The 21,351-nt window shown below is 41.2% G+C and overlaps 2 protein-coding genes across 7 annotated transcripts in view; one reads left to right on the plus strand and one right to left on the minus strand.

The window, feature by feature from the left end:
• Window positions 1-201: 201 nt before the first annotated feature.
• LOC140464381 (guanine nucleotide-binding protein G(I)/G(S)/G(O) subunit gamma-13) lies at window positions 202-17,343 on the plus strand. Of its 5 annotated transcripts, none has more exons than XM_072559369.1 (4): window positions 202-399; window positions 1,057-1,125; window positions 10,251-10,400; window positions 17,009-17,343. In XM_072559369.1, exons 3-4 carry the CDS (start codon window positions 10,303-10,305, stop codon window positions 17,112-17,114), a joined length of 204 nt encoding a protein of 67 aa, XP_072415470.1. In that variant the 5' UTR covers window positions 202-399; window positions 1,057-1,125; window positions 10,251-10,302; the 3' UTR covers window positions 17,115-17,343. The 5 variants fall into 5 exon arrangements, 3 of the variants coding, with proteins under 3 accessions (XP_072415470.1, XP_072415472.1, XP_072415471.1); XR_011954919.1 differs by having other exon boundaries at window positions 277-291; XR_011954918.1 differs by lacking the exon at window positions 202-399 and adding an exon at window positions 479-604.
• The window catches only part of chtf18 (CTF18, chromosome transmission fidelity factor 18 homolog (S. cerevisiae)), a 110,875-nt gene continuing 106,859 nt past the window's right edge, over window positions 17,336-21,351 (minus strand). For both annotated transcript variants that reach the window (XM_072559368.1, XM_072559367.1), the window contains exons 21-22: window positions 20,957-21,017; window positions 17,336-18,016 (exon numbers count right to left, since the gene is read on the minus strand). In XM_072559368.1, the coding sequence (XP_072415469.1) occupies window positions 17,874-18,016; window positions 20,957-21,017 (204 nt within the window). In that variant the 3' untranslated portion in view covers window positions 17,336-17,873. The remainder of the gene's footprint in view (window positions 18,017-20,956; window positions 21,018-21,351) is intronic.

Here is a 21,351-nt window from a genome sequence, read left to right on the forward strand (position 1 = left end):
CTAGGATATGGAGGGAGGGAGTCTATTCTATAAATATGGTTTACAATGAGGCATAGACTGCGAGAAGGCGGCTGCTCCTCGGCCGGCGCCAGTCTGATGCAGTTTCCAGTCAGCGACTGGGCCTTTTTAAAGGAAGATGGCACAGGCAAAGCCATTCGACCCGTCGCCTCCAGGATAGCAAACCCGCCGTCTTGGCTCTACCTGCACGAGGCAACAATTTACCTGCCCTGTCCGATCCCACCTCCCGTCTGAAAGGTTCAGGCAACAACAACAGACTGAGGGCGTGAGCAGGTCACAATCCATTTGTTCAGATTCGACGCCAGCCTGATTTGTAGAGTTGAGTTGTTGCGAGCTGGGATAGAGGAGCTAGCTCTGTGTTTGTGAGAGAGCTTCGCGGAGGTAATCTTCGTGTTTGCTCAAAGCAGTAGTGTGGGTGTGATTCTGCTAACGCAGGGGCAGAGTGTGCTGGAAAACGTGGTTGTAATAATGGAGATTAAAGCCTGTTATGTGAAACGGTGCAGAACTGGGAACCATGGAGAAAACAGGCAGCTAGTCTAATTCATGTCCATTGCCGCTTCCCGTGGGCATAATTGCAAAGGGAAATGTAATTAATTCTATAAATTGCGGTTGTTGATGCTTATGTTGTCTGCATTTTCCCGCAGTTTCTCTTTTTTTTGTATTCTCGCGTGTAGCTTGACTTTAGCCCTTGATGGATTGAATTAACCAAGTGGGTGCTGCCAAGGGGAGGTGGCTTTGAGAGCAAGGGGATACGGTCCATCCCACACCCCCGGCATTACCTAGAATGAGGCACCAGGGAGCTGGGAGTGTGTGTTTATCCCCTTTGCAGTTCAGCGCTAGCAACTCTGGTGTCTGGGGAGTGGGAGCAGAGGCGAGGGCAAGCGGGAGAGCTGAGCTGTGTAAATCCTCTCCCTGAGCACTACATTCTGAATGGATTGCCAGTGCCATTAATAGATTACCACGAAGGATTTGCATTTCCGAAAACGAGAGGGACAACATCCGTATATATTCAGTTCAAACTTGCTTTCTGGTCCATAGGAGCCCTTAGTGGATGCCTCAGTTTGAGTCAAGTGTCGGCTGCCTGTAAAAGTGCCTTTTCAAGCGCAGGTGAGTTAATGCTTTCCTTTACAAACAAAAACCGCGTTATAAGCGAGGCCTGGCGATGATCGGTGTAGCGAGCAAATGTTAACGATTCGCCTGGTACAAATGTAACACCGACTTTAGCAGCAGATTCCCCCGCACCGATTTTAATGCGTTATCATTAAACACGAAAAGACCCGGAAAGCGCCCAGTCTCTGTCTGGGACCGACGAACTGAATATCTCCAATGTTGGGATAATTCTCAAGCCCCACTCCCCAATGATACCCATCCCAGCATTCATGTGTACCCAACATCACTGTGCAATGTATACACACAAACACACATATAGATATGTGTCTCTAAATAGACGCACGTTTCTGTACATGTTTCTACATATGTTTATCTGTATCTATATATTTTCAATATATAGATGTTTCTGTATGTCTATATATGTTTCTCTATATCTGTTTTTCTATATACACGTTTCTGTCTGTTTCGCTGCACGTTTTTCTATATATATTTGCTTGTGTTTCTATATCTCCCTGTTTTTATCTGATTCTGTTTTTCGATGTCTCTGTTTTTTCTAACATACATTTCTGTTTATGTATTTCTATATATGTTTCTCTATATCTATATAGTTTTCGATGTTTTTCTATATGTTTCTCGTTATCGAAATGTTTTTGTTTACGTATTTCTCTATACGTTTCCCTATATCTATACATTTCTGTTTGTGTTTCTAAATGTATGCCTCTCTACATCTATGTTTCTATACCAAATAAAGACCGAACCGTTGCTCTCTGGGTTGTATTCAGATATGGCCTTCTGATTTTTTTATTTAAATATTTCTTGAGTCAAACAAACAAAATAAACGGGAGATAAGACCCACAGGGAGGTGAACAGCCGGCCGGAAATCAGGATTCTGTATTGTACGCGGTTCATCGCTGTGACAATATCCCCCCCAGAAAAAAACAGCCCCCAACATTGTGGTCAGCGAGAGTTAGACCTGGGAGCCGGGCGGAATAAATGCGGGACAAACCAAAAATAACAACACACAAAATCTCTGCGTTGTTTTAGTATTCCGCAAGTACAAATTAAATTCAACCTGTTTCCCGTTGTGAACGAGTCCTGTATTGATCAGGCGCGCCCTGTCTTCTGAAGGGAGGGGGTGAGGGAGATTGACTGAGTGCCGACCTCTGCCAAGACCCAGATAAATTGATCAGCACCGTGCCTGGGCTGCAGCTTTGTCCACCAGTCATTGGTAAGCGGAAGTTGTGGGGAGAAAGACAGTCAGAATCAGTTGAAATGGATTCCTTTGTTCAGTAATGCCTGCACCCTCAATATGTGAGACGTGTGTGGATGAGAGGGGCGGGCTGGAAGAGAGTGAATTGGGGTTGAGTCTAGGTTGCCTTAGACAGTGATGGAGACAGGGGCCGCGGGAGGGAATGGGTATAAAGTGCAGAAGCGAAAGTGAGGAGGTTTACTGGCTTGTTGTGAGTGAAGGGTAAATGAGGGCAGGGTCTACACCAAGGCGGAAATGATCTCGGTGGCACCTTCAAGATGCAGGGCAGAGGAGAGGGAGAGTAGAGAAACAGGGACCAGCAGAGTTAACCCTTTGTGCGCTCACCCGCTTGTTTGTTGGATGGCCGTGAGAGATGTTCCCTGTGTTCAGACATTGACTATACGGTCGAGGGTGTGGTGCTGGAAAAGCGCAGCAGGTCAGATAGTATCCGAGGAGCAGGAAAATCGACGATGCCGCAATTGCCCAATATGTTTGGAAACTTTTAACCTCGCTTCGAAAGTAACGAAATGGACAATGACAAGACTAGTTTTAATCGGTTCTGGATTAGTGGTGCTGGAAGAGCACAGCAGTTCAGGCAGCATCCAAGTAGCTTCTGGATGCTGCCTGAACTGCTGTGCTCTTCCAGCATCACTAATCCAGAATCTGGTTTCCAGCATCTGCAGTCATTGTTTTTACCTAGTTTTAATCGGTGTTCACTCAACAGTGTTGGAATCCACAGAGATGTTGGGGAAGTGTACGTGTACTGACATTGGTTTTAAGTTAGCACCAGCTCTTGGGTTTTGTTATTCAGGCATCTGCAGACTCCGGTTCTGACTGCTCCCAGCCTTGTTTCCTTTGTCAGGATCCAGCCCATAGGGGGCGACCTTGGCACCAGACAGAGAAGGATATTGTCAGACATCTTGTTCAGCCCAGCTCCATCACTTGTGCAGTGGGTTCACTCAGTAAGACATAGAGGCCGAAGTAGGCCATTCAGCCCACCGAGTCTGCTCTGCCATTCAGGGAGATCATGGCTGACCTGATAATCTCCAACTCCATTTTCCTGCCTTTTCCCCATAACCTTCAATTCCCTTACAGATGTCTATCTCAGCCTTGAATATACTTAATGACTGAGCCTCTAAAGAATTACACTTGTTGAATACCCTCTAACCAATTAAGTTCCTCCTCATTTTTGTTTAAAATGGGGTAACTCCTTATTCTGAGATTGTAGCCTCTGAGATTATATTCTGAGATTAGACAGTCCCATAATGGGAAACAACCTCTCTACATCTACCCTGTCAAGCCCGTAAGAATATCATATGTTTTGATAATGTCTCTTCTAATTTTTCTAAACCTCATAGAGTTCAGCCCAACCTACTGAACCTCCTCTTCAGATCCAGCATCAACCCAGTGAATCTTCTCTGGACTGCCTCAATGCCAAAATTGTTCACAATATTCTTAGTATAGTCAAGTAGACCTACCTTCAGGGTGAAGCAGATACTTACCTGCATTTCGTTCCGTCTAGTCGACTGCTTTGACTGCTCATAATGTGATCTCCTTTACATGTGGGGAGACAAAACACAGCTGGATGACCGCTTTGCTGAACATCCACCTTCCGTCTGTAAAAATGACCCTGAGCTTCCAGTTGTCTGCCACTCCAACACATTACCTTGTTCCCATGTCAACATCTCTGTCATAGGCTTGAGGCATTGTCCCAGCAAGGAAGAATAACAACTGATATTCCACTTGGGGACCCTGTAGCCTCTAGGATTTAACATTGAGTTCAATAACTTTACAGTCTGATTCGGTCCTTCCATTTTTTTTTACGCACCCTCATACCCAAGTCCTGTCATGACATGGGTTGTCTTTAGCGCAACCGATCCATTCTCTCTTACTCCCAGCTCTCATGATCACTTATTCAGCTTTTCTTCTGACCTGGTCAACTGTCAGCAATCCCCTTACCTTCTATTCCTTTCATATCTCTCTCTCTGCACTCCGTTTCCACCTATATGCTCACCTCTTCCCCCATCTTCTCCAACTTCATTTTCAGCATAAATACCATTTTGTCTTGCTGCCATCAGTTCAGATGAAGAGTCACTGGACTCTTTCTCCCCGCAGATGCTGCCAGACCTGCTGGGTTTCCTCAGTATTTTCTGTTTTCTCTCAGATTTCCAGCATTTGCAGTACTATATACATCATTCCCTTTGAAATAAAGGCCAGCACTCTTTTTGCCATCCCTGTTATCTGCTAGTTTTTTTGTGATTCTTGCATGAGCACATCCAAATGTCCTTGTTCTGTGGCTTTCTGCAGCACTTCTCCATTTAAATAATATTTAGCTCTTCTAATCTTCCTGTCAATATGCATAAATTCACAGTTTCCCATGTTATATTCCACCTTTTTGCTCACTTGCTTAACCTGTCTATCTCCTGTAGACTAGTTACAGGTTGCCATCCCAAAAATGTCCCCTTTATCTCAACTGCCTTTCCTCATCTAGTTAGCCAATTCTCTATTCATGCTAACAAACTGCTCCCAGTACCATGGCTTCATCATATTAAGTAGCTTTATGTGCAGTACATGTTGAATATCTTTAGAAAATACAAATACATTGCATTTACTGGTTCCCTTTATCCTGCTTGTTATACATCCTCAAAGTACTGTAATAAACTTGTCAAGCATGATTTTCCTTTCATGAGCCATGCTGACTCTGCTTCATTATGTTCTGCATTTCTAATTGTTCGTGTATTATATCGTATTTAATAGCCTCTAACCTTCTCCCAATAACAGCTGTTAACTTAACTGGCCCATTGTTATCTGTGTTGAGAGTGTGGTGCTGGAAAAGAGGTCAGGCAGCATCTGAGAAGCAGGAGAATCGACCTTTTGGGCATAAGCCCTTCATCAGAAATGTCAATTTTCCTGCTTCTCAGATGCACTCTCCTTTTGATTGCTTCACAAATCAACTCAAATATGGCCAGGCTGTTTTGACATCATTGAGGACTAGTGATGACTGGTGAAAGATCAATGACCTCAAATGTTAATTTTATTTCCACTGAAGCTGGATGTATTCCTAGAGGCTTTGCTGTATGCCCTCCCAACACCAATTGCTTATTCCAATGTTACCATCACTGATGTGCTGACATGACCTGCTGTATTGCTTGCCCACACCAACTAAAGAGCAAGCACCTTCTTAGTTACCTAGCTGGATGATGTTTGACTATCAGACTACCATCTTATAACACCTCTGTAATTCTTGGCTGTAAAATCTTGCACGTTTATTTAAATTGCCTGCTTAACTTGGTTGCACCAAGCAATGCCCAGATTAACTTCTAATGCCTGGAGACAACAATACAATATTTGAGGGTTGGCACTCCCAGGGAGTTTGTTTTGAGGACAGCAAAGTGGTGTAGAAAACCTTTGTACCTTTAAAACTTATGCTATCATTGACTCTTTTACTCTGTTCAGATGGGGTTCAGGTAACCCGCACAAACCCTGCCTTCTGACAGATAGCTAAGAAATGGTTCAGGTGATGTCTGGAGGTTGATTTCCTCAGAGCAAGTACAGAGCTGGCATCAGAGCTGATGATGTTAAAATGACAGTAAGAAACCACTGTTGGTGGAGTTCTCAGTGGTACTCTTTTTAAAAATTGCCATCAACTCTCTTCCCTACCTCCATAACCACTTGCAACCCTAAGAGATCTTAAGAGATCTCTGCACTATTCTAATGCTGGTCTTTTGAGCAATCCTGGTTTTAATCACTCCATCACTGACTTAAGCTGTGATGAGGTCCGAATTTCTGAAACTTCATCTGTAAGGCAACCTTTCTTCCCTCTGTTAAGATGTTCCTTAAAATCTACCTCCTTTATTACACTTTGGTCATCTGTCTTACCATGCTGTTCTGTGGCTTGGTATTACATTGTGTTTGATAACTTGCCTGTGTTCAACATGCTGTGGAAGTGCTGCATTTGCTGGTGGTGTGAATGAATTTGAGACCCTCCTTTTGCAGTCTGATAATTGCAAAACAAACTCGTTAGCACAGTTGAATCCAATGGTTTTACTTAGGTTCAAATTAGAGCCATAGTTGTCCAGCGCAAAAACAGACCCTTCGGTCCAATTTGTCCATGCCGACCAGATAACCTAATCTAATCTGGTCCCATTTGCCAGCATTTGGCCCATATCCCTCTAAACCCTTCCTATTCATATAACTATCCAGATACCCTCTGCATTTTGTAATTGTGCCAGCGTCCACCACTTACTCTGTCAGCTCATTCCATACACGCATCACCCTCTGCATGAAAAAGTTGTCCCTTAGATCCCTTTTAAATTTTTCCCCTCTCACCTTAAACCTAATACTGATAGAATCATTCTCCACTCAGAGGATTTATAAAATCTGCTGGCATGGTGGGATTAGATTAATTTAGGATATCTGTTTGGCATTGATGAGTAGAACCCAAGGGTCTGTTTCTGTGCTGTACAACTCTTTGACTCCATGGTTATTTCCCACATCTCTAAGTAAAATTCTTGCTACATCTCTGATAAGTGAACAGAGACCCTTTCAAACCAGAAACTGTAGGCTTGAAGTGGTCTACCTCACTTCAAAGACTTTGTACTCCCTTAGAACTCTCACATTACTGAATAAGTAGTGCCCTCTGCACTCTATTTCAGTCTACATCGCTCTGGTGTAATCAAGACATTTCATATGAGCTGGATTCAGATTCTAAATGAACAAATTCAATTTACTTGGAGACATTAAACAAATAGGATAGATGACGGTTGATGACAGCAATAAAAGACTCAGTCTTTCAAAATTTCTAGCAGTAGACAGTGAGATTATTTGTTCACAGATCGCATCGACCTCTTAGGGTTCCAATGTACCCAAGGAGCACCCTGTTTCCCACCATTTCTTACTTCAGTCCCTTTCCCACATGTCTCTCTGATAAGGGGTTTACAGAACCCCTACTATCCCCGGACCCCCCGACTTGCTGGCTGAATTTAATTGATATGCCATAAAGCAGAACAATGTTGATTCCATGATTGCTTCTCTGATTGATTGTTTCCAGATTAAATAATCTGAAACTGGGTGTCAGTCACATATTCCCTGTGAAGTGGTCCTAGCTCAGTGAACATAAATGGCATTCAATGAACGAAGACAAGGACCACCTCTGGAATCAGCTTCAGAGGACCTGGGGGAACATGGTACAATTTCCCCAGGCTTGGCACTCCATTTATAGAGTGCACAAAACATGAATATATGTTTATAGACAAAAACTAGGTCTATCTCTAATTATCTACATGCTGTCAAATACCTTGGAGTCTGCCATATAATTAGAAACAGGAAGTGGCTTTTACGCATCGAGAAAGGTAGACGAACATTTAGTGCAAAGAATTTTAGTTTTGATGAATGTGCGTCAACAGTGTTGTCTCTGGCAGAACTTCCAAATAGCTGGTGTTCACATATGAGGCCAGAGAGTGAGCAATAACCGACTATCTGGTAGTGCAAGTAGGATGTGAGCATAGAAAGGGCAATATATTACAAATGGGTTTAATTCTATTTCTCCTCTGACAACCACTTCATGAACTAAAGTATAACAACTTGTATTTATATGGCGCCTTTTTCACTATAAAATGCCCTGCACACTTCACATGGATGTTACAGAAAATTGTAACTTGACCATTGAGTTAAGTTTAATAGAGTCTCTTAAAGGAAGAAGGTGAGGCAGACAGGAGGTGAGGTATAGAGAAAGAACTCCGCAACTCTAGGCAACCAGAAGTGTGGCCAACAGTGGCACAGTGATTAAAACTGGAGATTCTCAGGGAGGTCCAAATTCGATTAATGCAGGTGTAGCGAGGGTTGTGTGGCTGAAGGAGATTATAGAGATTGCAAAGTGGGAAAGAATTGCATTTATAAAGTGGCTTTCATGTCTTCATGTTGTTATAGATAATGAAATACTTTTGAAGTGTAGTAACTCTCACCACAACCATCTGATGAAGGAGCAGTGCTCCGAAAGCTAGTGCTTCCAAATAAACCTGTTGGACTATAACTTGATGTTGTGTGATTTTAACTTTCTCCACCTCAGTCCAACACCGGCATCTCCAAATCATAACTCTCACCAGGCAGCACAGCAAGGTAATTTGATAAGACCAGATAATCTGCTTTGGTGATGTTAGTTGATAGATAAATATTGTCCATAATATTGAGTAGAACCTCCCTGCTCTTTTTTTCAGCCAACACCTTGAGGTCTGTAATAAAGAGTGGCTAGGACCTTGATTTACCATTTTATCCAAAAGGCGAGAGTAGCTATTTTGACAAAAACTAGAGATTGACTTTGGGGTTTCCCTGATCTGGAGGACTCTGAATGATGATCGGTCTCCTGGGTATTTCCTTATAAACGGGTAGTTATGTGGGAACGAGGGCAGGAGTGAACTGGCTAAGGAGTTTAGGGAAAAGATGTTCATTATTCAATGAACAATGGCAGGTGTTAAAAAATATAAGTGACTCAGTGCAGAGATGTACTCCAGTGAGGAAAAAAGCAAGTGGGTAAACCAAGCATGGTTAGACAGGGAACTTAAGAACATCATTAAGTGAAAAAAACATCCAATGTAGCAAAGGCTAATGATAAATCAGGATTGAGAAAGTTTTGAAAGCAAACAAAATGTACAAAAATGGAAAAAAAAAAATGGTGCAAACTAGCAAGTACATAAAAAACAGGCAGTAAGAGCTTCTTTAAATATAAAAAAGTGAAAGAGAGTGAGAGAGAGAGAGGAGAGAGAGACACAACAGTACACATAGAGCCCTTATATATTGAAGCTGTGTGAGTAATATTGGGGAACCAGGGAATGGCAGACAAGTTAAATAAATATTTTGTATTTAATAAATAAATCACTGTAAAGGATCCTAATAGCGTTCCAAAATTACTGAATAATCAAGGATCAAAAGGAAGAGAGGAAATAAACACTGGAGATTATTACTTGAGACACTAGTGGGTTTAAAGAATATTATTTAAATGGGGAAGGACTACAAGGAGCAGGAACACAGAGGGTTTGGGGTCCTCATGCATTAATCGTGTAAAATTAGCTTACAAGTTCAGTAGGTGATGAGGAAGGCAAATTAAATGTTGCCCTTGAATTTCAAAGTGAATGGAGCATTAAAATAAAGAGGACTTGCTAAAATTATACAAGGCACTGGTCAGGCCACAGCTCTGCATAGTTTTGGTACCTTTATCTAAGGAAATTATACTGGCTTTGGAGGCAGTCTGAGCAAGGTTCACAAAGCTGACCCTGGAAGTGGTGGATATTCTTTTGAAGAGAGGTCGAGTAGGTTAGACTTGTCCTCAGTGGAGTCCAGGAGAATGAGGGATGTTATTGAAGGATATTAGGTTCTTAGGGAACTTGACAGGGGAGATGTATTAAGGCTATTTCCCCTTGTGGGAGTGTCTATGACCAGACAGCATAATTTCAGAGGAAGGGATCTCCTGTTTAAGACAGAGATGAGGAGGAATCTCTTCTCACAGAGAATAGTGAATCTGTGGAATTCTTTACTGCAGAGGGCTCTTAAGGCTAGATTGTTAAGTGTTTTCAAGAGTGCAATAGATTTTTATCAGAATTAGGGGTTATGAGGATAAACAAAGTTGAGGATTATCAGATCAGCCATGATCTCATTGAAGGTGGAAATAGATTCAATGGCAGTTCTGCTGCTATGTCTTATGGTCTTTTATGGCTTATTTGACACATGTTATTCAGATGTGAAACTGTACTTAAAACATCTTGATTCTGTAGTAACAACACTGCACTTAAATATTTTGTTGATGTTCAGTCACCAAGACTCAAACATCCTTCCCATATTGTTCAGATTTAAATTTCTTTTTTTTAAACCTGTTTTTCAGATTTTCTCTCTCTCCTTTCTGTAAAGAAAACATTTAAAAACAATCGGTGGCCATGGAAGATTGGGACATCCCACAATTCAAGAAGGAAGTGGATAGTCTGAAGTACCAGCTGTCGTACAAAAGGGAGATGTCTTCCAAAACAATCCCTGAGTAAGCTTGAAATTCTGTCTTAATGTTGTGACTAAGATGACAGATGAGAGTGAGAATGAAATACTGTCTCATTGTGTCTAATGGCATGCTCAATCCTTTGAAAAGGCAGCTCGATTGTTGCCTTAATGTTTTCATAGAATCATGGAAGTGTAAATTTGATGGTATTTACAATTACAAAGGGCTTTGATCAGTTAGAAAATCTTTGTTTATTTGGATGCCCAAAGATGTAAGGTGGTCATGAGTATCTCAAACAAGGTGCGCTCTTCATCCAGAATGTGGATCTTACCATCACACAAAATAGCTGCCTAGTACAAGTAAAAGCTAAACAAGTTCTTTGAAGGGAGGGGAGTGTATATGCTGCTAAGATTGGATTAAATAAGGTGGGTAGAGGCTTGTATGCAGCATAAACACCGGCATAGATTTGTTGGGCTGAATGGCCCGTTTCTGTGCTGCAAAATTCTACACATTATCGGACAAGATGAAACCCCCTTCCCCAATTAACGTTTAGTGTTATTCCTCCTAACCTCAAGTCGTATTAAGAGCAATTCAAATTCAACACTAGTAATTACATCTTGCCAGTTCACACATTTTTGATATGCTATTTTACTTTGAAAATCCAAAAGTATCAAATTCACATTCCGCCTCTTTGACTTTATAGTTGGCAATTTTCTCAAAGCATTTAATTAAATCAATTCAGCATGATTTGCCCTTTATAAATTCATGTTGACTCTCTCTGCATACTCATTATTTTATAAGATGAATGTCATCCTTTATTATTGTATCCAGCCGTTTTACATTGTTGCAGTGAGGGTAACTGGTGTACATGGAGCCAAAGTGGATAAATGGAGCTGGGATAGAGCTAGCCATGATCTCATTGAATAGTAGAACCAGCTAAAGGGACTGTCTGACCCACTACAAGTTCCTAGAGTTTTAGTTAGTGTCAATGCTTTTTCATCACTAACCTCCCTCGGTGTTATGGGCCTTGTGTTTGGTCAATGTTAAACCCTTTGATCTTCTGAACAGTCAAAAACATTTTGTGTAATATTAATTATCACACTTCATCATCCCTCTTGTTTTACCAATCTCTAAGTATAGATGCAAAAAATACTCTAATATCACAATCCTTCCTAACATCTTGCCGTAAATGAACCTGCACTTCTTCAAACATTAATGACTCCATTTGTAGCCAGAACTTGACGAACGATAAATCTACCCTATGATAAAGAGTGAGAAACCACCAGGCGAGCAACTTGTGCTGCATCTCCCCAAAAACTGCACAAAGTATGTACTTTCCTTTTAGTATAACACGATGGTACAGAGCTTGCATCCATTGGACTTTGATGGGTGAAGCTATTTAACATGCGAAGTATGGAGGGCTAGATGTAAGGCTTGAATAGTGTAAGGCTTGAATTCATGATCTCAGTCTCAGAGATGAGAGTTTTATCAATGAGTGGAGCCGATACTTGTCCAACGCTGGCTGCAGTCTATAAAGTGGCTAATCCAGAAAAGCATGGCTTCAGTGATCTACCAACAGACTTGTGACAGAGCAGTAACTGCCAGGGTGATAGTACAAAGCAGTGGAGTTGAGTTTCTGACCAGGACCATTCTGCATTGGAAAAATATCACATTCTACAACAAAGCAGGAACAATGTGAAGGATTAGATTCTCCAACTGCTCTTGTATTTGCTAGATAAGGATCAGAATTGATTGCAATTCAACAGCAGATTAATCGCCACCATCTCAGCTCTGAAGCATTAGTGTGATATTTAGCCATTAATCTGGCTAAAGTCACTGCTTCAGAATTCCCTGTTGTAGGTGGTTAAACCAGATCAGTAGGCCCATCAGTGTAATTGTTGGGTTAGGATATGTAGGTTCTGAGGTATGTGCTAATTGCTTTTGCCTTATCTTTGTGTACTCTTGGGGTTTTGAAGGGTGGATATCTACTTCCCAGCTTTGCAGACCATCCTGATCTGGGTTTACGTTGCTTCCTTCTTCACTGTCCCTGCATCAAAAACCTAGAACCCTCACAGCATTGTGGTGTCCCTAAAGCACAGGGACTGCAATGGTTCCAAAAGGCAACCTCCAAATACCTCTTCAAGGACAGTCATGGACAGGCAATAAAAACTGGCCTTGCCAGAGACACCTTATCCCAAGAATGAATAAAGATTTTTGGATTGAGAGGGATAACTACAAATTGTTGATGTAGGTTTGGGAGCTGGGGAAGGGGTAACAGTTGAATGGGATAAGATGGATATTTGATATCACAGAATTAGGGTTCAACACAGTCAGAAACCAAAAGAATTCTGCATCATTCAATATTGATATTTAAAATGGAACCCTGTTTAAAAAGTAAAAATATATCAATTATCAATACATGCACACCTGCTTTTCTGTTACATAATATCCAATCAGATTCTATAATTGGATACTTATGAACCCACTTAAATAATATATTCGTCATAGCCCACTACAAAATGAAATTGCTGCAGGACATCATCATTCTACATTTTTTAGCAACATTTAAGTTTTCAAATCCCTGGACCAGGTAATTTTGAAAGCAGGATCTCAATAGGACAGAAAACAAATCATAATGGGAATCATTGCTGTGCACTTTAACATGGTAGGAAATCTTTTATTTATATCAGTTCAGTCCCAGGACATTGCAGGTGAATGGGAGTGTTGGTGAGGCAGACATCATTCAGAGTGAAAACATTGCTTTTTTCTCATGCTGCAAAGTGAGGCAGATCGTTTGGGGGAGTATTTACTGACCTCATTCACCCAGAACAGATTGGACATAAAATCATGAGGAGCCTCCAATTCTGATTGCCCGATGGTTCTCCCTCATACCCTGAAGATTAGTCTGATTGACAAACAGGCATGTAATCAGTGAGGGCTGTGGCAACAGGTAAGTTGGTGCTAGACTGTGGAAGAGGTTTGGGTGGCGGGGGGGGGAACTTTGATCACAGTTACTTGGATTCATAGGGGCTGTATATTCATCAGGATATGGTGGGACCGATTGACTGACTGGGATGAGGAGAAGCTGACCACGGTCAGTGAAGGGGCGAGGAATTGGGTGGAGGCAAGTGGAAGCTGAAGGGGACGTTGCGTGCATGTGTGTTTGTTTTGGAGATCCCAGGCTGGGGGATATGGACTGCAGGATTCTAGGGAACGGCATTGGAATTCAGTCTATGTGGGAGTTGGGTAAACTGGACGTCTTTGGGTTGAATGAGTTTGGAGGCTGATGGGAGACTGGGATCAGAGGCCTCGGTTCAGGTAGTGGGCTGCAGGCTCAACTCCAGGAGGGGTACAGGTTATAGGTGTGAGGACGCTTCATCCCTGAATTCATCAAAGCATTACCTCGTAAAATCTTCTGGGTTAAATTCTGAAAGTAGGATGACGTTTAGGCTCGGAACCTGATTACATCACATTCAATGCTCCAGTCCATTTCCTTGCAGTAGCTTTGTCTCTGCTCCCATATCAAAGTAGCATGATTGAAGCAATGGGGTTGCAACTCTAACCCCACATGATTAGCAGCAACCTATTATGAGGTAAAGGAGAATAGTCATTGATGGCCTAGCTTTATTGCTCCTTGCCCCAACTGCATCTAAAACTACATCACTCGGTATAAGCAAAAAAATTGCAGATGCTGGAAATCTGAGACAAAAAGGAGTAAGTGCTGCAGAAACTCAGCAGGTCTGGCAACATCTGTGGAGAGAAACAGACTGAACATTTCAAGTTCAACGTGATTCTTCTTTAGAATGTTTGGCCTGCTGTAAATAATTTATTCTGGCATTTGACACATTTTTGGGGTAGGTGGAACTGGAACCCAGGCCTTCTGACCCAGGGATAGGGACACTATCACTGCACTACACTAGTCCTACCCTGGCCTGCTGCATAACAACAGGAGTTGCTCCTGACTCTAGGACTCATCAATCAAACTTAAATCCATCATCACAGGTTAAACACGTACAAATGAAAACCATAGGTTTTGTTTAAAGTTCCTGTAGCTGAGAACGTGATAATGGATTGTTTCAGCACCAACACCCATAAAAGTCACAACTCCAGTCAAAATAAAATCAGCAAGATCCATTAGGATAAGAGGCGGAACAAAAACAAAGTGCCAATAAACTGTACAGGGCTCAATAGATTTTCTTTTTGGATAGGTTAGGTTTCGGTGTCTTCCAGTTCCAAAAATCACCCAGAAAATGGTTTGAACATATGCAGCCATTTTGCACAGCATTCACAGAAGCAGACCATTTAACAAAACTGATCTATGTTTGTACTTAACTTCTACATAAGCTTCCTTCCAGCCAAACAAACTCAAACTCTAATACTTGTATAGCATTTTCAAGCATCATCGTTAAAAATAACAAGGTAAGGGATAACACAGAAAAGGAGCAAACTAAGCTTTGCAGTTACATACAAGTTCAGTCCATTCTCCATCAATGAATAGATTTTCCAAATGCCATCACCAAGCAGCATATTGGCAAACTGTCCTATTTATTTATCCCAAGCTATTATCTCCATTTCACTTGTTTCCTCTGGGCAGTCCCCCGTGTGCTTTCTGGAGCTCAAAGGGAATCCATTTGTAGTGTCTAGCTTTATCAACCTTAAGTACTTTTAACAGAAACATCTAAATGCCACTCTGAATCAAGTCTTTGTTCACTGGTCTCTATTTCATCTGATTGCCATTGAAATTTCAGCTCCATGTTTTTTAGATTAGATTACTTAGTGTGGAATCAGGCCCTTCGGCCCAACAAGTCCACACCGACCCACCGAAGCGCACCCACCCAGATCCATTCCCCTGCAATTAACACTATGGGCAATTTAGCATGGCCAATTCACCTTATCTGCACATTTTTGGACTGTGGGAGGAAACCGGAGCACCGGAGGAAACCCACTCAGACACGGAGAGAATGTGCAACTCCACACAGTCAGTCGTCTGAGGCAGGAATTGAACCCAGGTCTTTGGCGCTGTGAGGCAGCAGTGCTAACCACTGTGTCACCGTGCCACCCATGTACGTAACTGGCTTTAAACCTTTGAAAAATAGGCCTGCCCATTGACATAGTGAGGTTGAGCCAGTTACATCATGCTGCACAGCCAGAATGTTCATGTTTAACTGCACTTTTTTTTTAGATTACTTACAGTGTGGAAACAGGCCCTTCGGCCCAACAAGTCCACACCGCCCCGCCGAAGCGTAACCCACCCATACCCCTACATCTACATTTACCCCTTACCTAACACTATGGGCAATTTAGCATGGCCAATTCACCTGGCCTGCACATCTTTGGACTGTGGGAGGAAACCGGAGCACCCGGAGGAAACCCACGCAGACACGGGGAGAACGTGCAAACTCCACACATTCAGTCGCCTGAGGCGGGAAATGAACCCGGGTCTCAGGCGCTGTGAGGCAGCAGTGCTAACCACTGTGCCACCGTGCCGCCCACTTACATAACATACATGCATTGAACAGAAGAATTTTTAAAAAACTTGCTTTTATGCATCGTTCATGAAATTAGGACATCCTGAAGTGTTATACAGTCAATTAAACTCAAATGAAGTGTTGTCACTTTCCTGGTGTAGGAAGTGCAACAGCTGACTTGAGCAGTGCGAATTCCCACAAGCAATGTAAAAACCATCAAATCTCTTGCTCTTTGGTGGGTTATTGAGAAATAAACATTAGCCACAGTTACCAGGAAGATCTACACTGCTCCTCTGAAAAATACTGTCCCTTGCACGATTGTCTGTTAGAGGAGCTCAACTTGTTTAATGTCTCACTTGAAAATTGGCATTGCAAATAATACAGAATTCCCTCAGCACTGCAGTAGTTTTTTGGTACTCAATTTCAGAACTGAACCCAATCTTATACTTGCCACTCTCCCACATTACTTCTTCGTAGGGGATTCATAATTGGGAGCACACATCTTATTGTGCATCCTTTGTCCAGGATCTTGGAGGGCAGGTACAGCTCCCCAGTCAAGATCTTGGCTAAGAAGGAAGAGCTCAACGCAGATTGTGGATAGAAACCAGAAAGTGTCTTGTTCTGTGGCTCAGTTCCATGTTGAGCCATGCATATATCGAGTGAACCATTGTGCGTTATTCTTGGGGTTAGAGGTGTTCCTACTGCTGACCTATCATCTCATTCCATAGTTAGAAATATCCTATACTTGGGCCTAAGCTAATCCAACAGTATATTGGGGCAGGTAAGGGGCTGAGGAGTGGTACACATTTCCAACATTGATGCCATGATGTGAGGAGATAAAGAGGGACAGTCAGTCACAGGTTTTGCATAATTAAAAGCAAAATATTGCAAATTTTGGAGTAAAAACATTGGAAAAATTCAAGCCTGTGAAATGGGAAACAATTAATGATTTGAGTCTTATTTTATTTAAAACTAGTTCTTTTTCTGAGGATACTTCGGAAGAGTGAGCTGATATATAATTTCCTATCAATTCCAAAGGTTGCTACAACAGTAATGTGCCAAAGCAGTTATTGTCTATTCTGAAAATTAACACAATTTAATAAATAAATTAATTGTATTTATCATTTGCATAACCAAATGTCAAACTACTAACCATCTCTCTTTGTTTTTATTCCATTGCCGAAGCTTTGTGAAGTGGATAGAAGAGGGAGTGCCAAACGACCCATTCTTAAACCCAGAATTAATGAAGAACAACCCCTGGGTAGAGAAGGGCAAATGTGCTATACTTTGACATTTTCAAACTGCTCTGCATAAAGCAATTTATTTGTAAAGAAAGAGACTCTAGAAGAGAATTTTGTTGGCACAGTCTTCTAAATTCTTAAAACATATGCATTACATTTTTTGTACATTTTATGGTAATTCTAGGCAAAATCATTGTATGAGTGATCAATCAATTTCTTTGTACAACTAGAAAGGAACAATGTAAAAGAAAGATAACAAATAAAGCAATAATTAATATTGGCAAGACTTTATTCATAGTTTGACAATGGAATTCCAGGTTATCTGTAACAAAAACTATTTAAATTATATTCCAATAGGAACTGGATCCAAACTGGTTGTCTAGACTTACCAGTAGATTTCTTGGTTTTGCCAGTCTATCACTGGCATAGGGCTCCTGACAAGTTTGTCCAGTTTAGGCCGATTGCACTTTACAGTGAACACTCATTATAACTCTGGAGGGGGAGAACAGTTTGCCCATTTTCTGTGGGAAAAAAAACTAGAATCCAAACCTACTTAGGTGCAATCTCAGCAGCAATTTTAGATTCGAGTTGCACAGCTGTTACTCAAACGTCACTGAATGTTCAAACATTTTGACACCTGGTGGCCCAATAATCGGACTGAAGTTCATCTCCTACTGGAGCTTGGGCACAGGCGAGTTTGCATTGGATACCCGAAGTCGACAGTTCCATTATGAGCTCCGTAGGAGAATGTATAGGTTCTTTCCTGTTTTTTAAACAGCAGTTACTTACTTCAATGACCAGCCACATTCTCAGAGCAGGTCTTTTATATAAACATTGCGCCTAACAGCATTTGAAACTCCTTCGTTAAATCGGAACCAAACATCACTATTTCCAACTGCTTTTCCAATGAATTTCTCAGCTGTTTCCTTCATAGGCTCAGCTGCTCCAGTCACTGGGGGCCAGAGAGAGAGAGAAAATCAATTAATCAATATACTGTAAGAGGTTTGCATTGCATTAGTATTCAAGTAAGGGCTGATTGATTTCCAGATGTGACATTACAGTACAAATACATTTTGCTGCTAAAATACTTGCTTCCCCTGGCCAAAAGAAAGAGACTAAGGCTTCTTCTCCCTAGATTTCTGCCAAACCATAATTGGTTGTTGGCAGCTTATAAAAGGGAGATATATATTTACATCTTTCAAAACTTCAGAACACTCCAAATTGTGAAGTATTGTTCACTACTATAATGTAGGAAATCTTGAATTTTGAATGGACCTCTTTAATGTTAGTCTCTCTCTGTGCACCTTCTCAGCACCTGTAACACTATGTCCTGTACTCTATTCAGTTACCCTGATGCACTTGTATATATGATCTGCCTATAAAGCACATGAAGACAACACTTTTCACTGTTGCTTGGTACACGTGACAGTAATAAATCAAATCAAAAACAAAGAAAGAATAGACAGGGATTATGAATAAAAGTTCATGAGGTTGCATATATGGACTCCACATTGCATGAGTACTTTCCAAACTCGGATTTAATTTCCCATGATACAACAGTAACATACTGCACAGTCACTGGATGTGGAAATATGAACCTCAAATTCCATGCAGAATGAGGAGTAGAGGGACTAGGAGGTGCTTTCATTGTGTTATTGCTCCAGCACTCTACCTGATGCACCTGAGGGCAACCAGGCAAGACAAATCGGTGAAAGCCTTCTTATTCTACTGGACTCTGTGAAGATGACTGAAAAATGAGCTTGGAGAATCTCCGCTCTGGTCTTGATGGGCACATTTGTGTCACAAAATCACTCAAACTAGCACTACTTACAAGTTATGAATGGCAATACTATGAAAATTGCTCTAAGTTTAAGGTGGAGAAGGAGCACAGGTTAAAAACTGGATAAGACACAGTTCATTCTCAACTTAGATCATCACAATCTCCATTTATTGATGATCACATGGACCTGAGCAGAATCATAAGTTTATCTAGCCTGGTCCACAATAGACACATTCCCTGGATTACCCAAAGCCAGGTTAATTTCCTGGGAGAGGTAAAAAGCAAAAACCCAGTCTACTCAACATATGTGAGACTTAAAGAAGTATTTGGTCATAATTGATGCCTACTAAACTCATGGCACAAAATGTCCCAATTTAGTAAAGTGGAAATATGGCAGAGAGATGTTTTCAACATTGAGAAACTTAGATGAATGTTTTTTAAAAATTCCATTCAAGGGATGTGGGCATCTTAACAGACATTTCAGAATCAGCCACATTGTTGTGGGCCTGGACTCATAGGTAGGCCAGACCAGGTAAGAAAGGCAGATTTCTTTCCTTAAAGGACATAAGATGGGGTTTTACAACATTGACGTTGACAAAAGCAAATGAAAATTTATAGTTTATTATAAAAATTCTGACAAAAATCTGTTTAGACATTTCAGGATTACTTTTTTTAATGTCCTTGCGCTAATCTCTTCCTACCTCACCTGCCATTGGTTACATGGCCACCATTAGGCTAGTTTTATATTTATGATATTTTTGTTGAATTGAAATTTTACCACCTGCCAAGATGGGGTTTGAAGTCATGTACCCTAGGGTTTTGGATTACTAGTTCAGTGACATTACCACTGTGCCACTGCTTCCAAGATCAATAAAGATAGTAGAATAAAGAGAGGAGAATCAATAAGTGGAGGCTTGAAGATTCAAAATAATCTTAAAGGTCTGTGGAGGATGAAGGGAATTAAAGTTTTCAGTTCTTTGGAATGAGCAGTCTTCAATGAGTATACAGTGAAGACAATATATTTTGGACACACATTCTGCACAGCAATGGTCCCCTCCAGCCCTTCTTGCACACTGACAAAGCATGCACAAGTTCAGTCATTTGAGGGAATAAACAAGTCACAAACAACTTTCCTTGAAAAGGATACTGCTCAGTCTGAAACTGAAGCAGGAGCAAACCCACTGAGGTCAGCTATTTAAGTAGCTGCATTAGGCAGCTGGCAAGGTGTTATCCAAACAAATGATAACTTTGGATGGGAATGTATGAATAATGTGCAGGGAAATGTATTCGGAAAAACAACCCAGGTGCTCAACAGCAGATCAGAAAATGTAGTAAGTGATGGCAATGTAACCCTGTCTTATGAAGCTGACCACTGACAAAGAAATATACCTCTCAGATTATTTCAAAAATAGAGGACAAAGAGCATACTGCTATGGACAACAGCAATGGGTGAAATTGACCCTCTTACAGTGTATGATTACTTGCCACTTTTTGCATCGTCACTTCCAGGAATTGTAGTTAAAATGACAACCACATGAACAGGTGTTGATGGTGCAGCAGCTGGACAGTAAGTTAGGTATGGAATAGAGAACTACTGTACTCTAATATCCAACATCGAGTGCTGGGAAATAGGCTCCTGATCCCAAATTCTGTTTAACCACAACTGATGGCACAAGTTACAAGGTTGGGATGTGGACTCCAATTGGCTGCATTTCTGGAGGTTTTGCCTCAAATAGCTGCAGTCAACAACCTTCTTGCTCACCTCTATCACAAGCATTTTGACAATTAATAAAGTAAAAGCACTGAAAGAAAATTAAGAACACACAGAAATTCTTTTAACACTCCAATGATAATTCTCTTAAATTGCTGGCAGAAGCACTGAGGAGATTAAACGTTAATTCCTTATGACTTCAGAACAATCCTGGTGGGTTGGGCAACCCTATAGCAAGATGACAATCCACTAAATGGCAGCAGAGAGAGAGAGAGAGAGACAGAGAGACACAGAGAGAGAGAGAGAGAGAAAGAAAGAGAGGCAGAGAGCGAGAGAGAGAGAAAGGCAGACAGATAGTTCAAGAGTAAAGCTGATCGTAAAACAGTATGTGTTTAAAATACCTGTTGAGGTTGTCACAATATTAATTTTGTCCATTTTCCGACCAAAGAAATCGAGCTCCACCTGAAAATTAGAAGAAAGTGCTTAGATGCCTTTGAGCAGAGACCAAACAAAAACTGAAATTAAAGAAAGGCTCAGGTCTGGTATCAGTATATAGCCAATAACAATAAAACCACAGCACAGGCAACTTTTACTGCAAAGAAATTGTGTTAATTGTGCAAATGCTTTTGCCTGCAGTTATATTTTAGGTCCTACTAAATATATGTTTGTACAGGGTTTGAATTATTTGTTACCTTGTTTAGACCCTCAGCATGCGACTCATATACCTATGTGATTTCAAATAAACTTGTTGGACATAACCTGGAGTTGTGATTTCTGACTTTGTCCACCCCAATCC

The sequence above is a fragment of the Chiloscyllium punctatum genome, chromosome 40 (genome assembly GCF_047496795.1).
Source record: "Chiloscyllium punctatum isolate Juve2018m chromosome 40, sChiPun1.3, whole genome shotgun sequence".
NCBI lineage: Eukaryota > Metazoa > Chordata > Chondrichthyes > Orectolobiformes > Hemiscylliidae > Chiloscyllium > Chiloscyllium punctatum.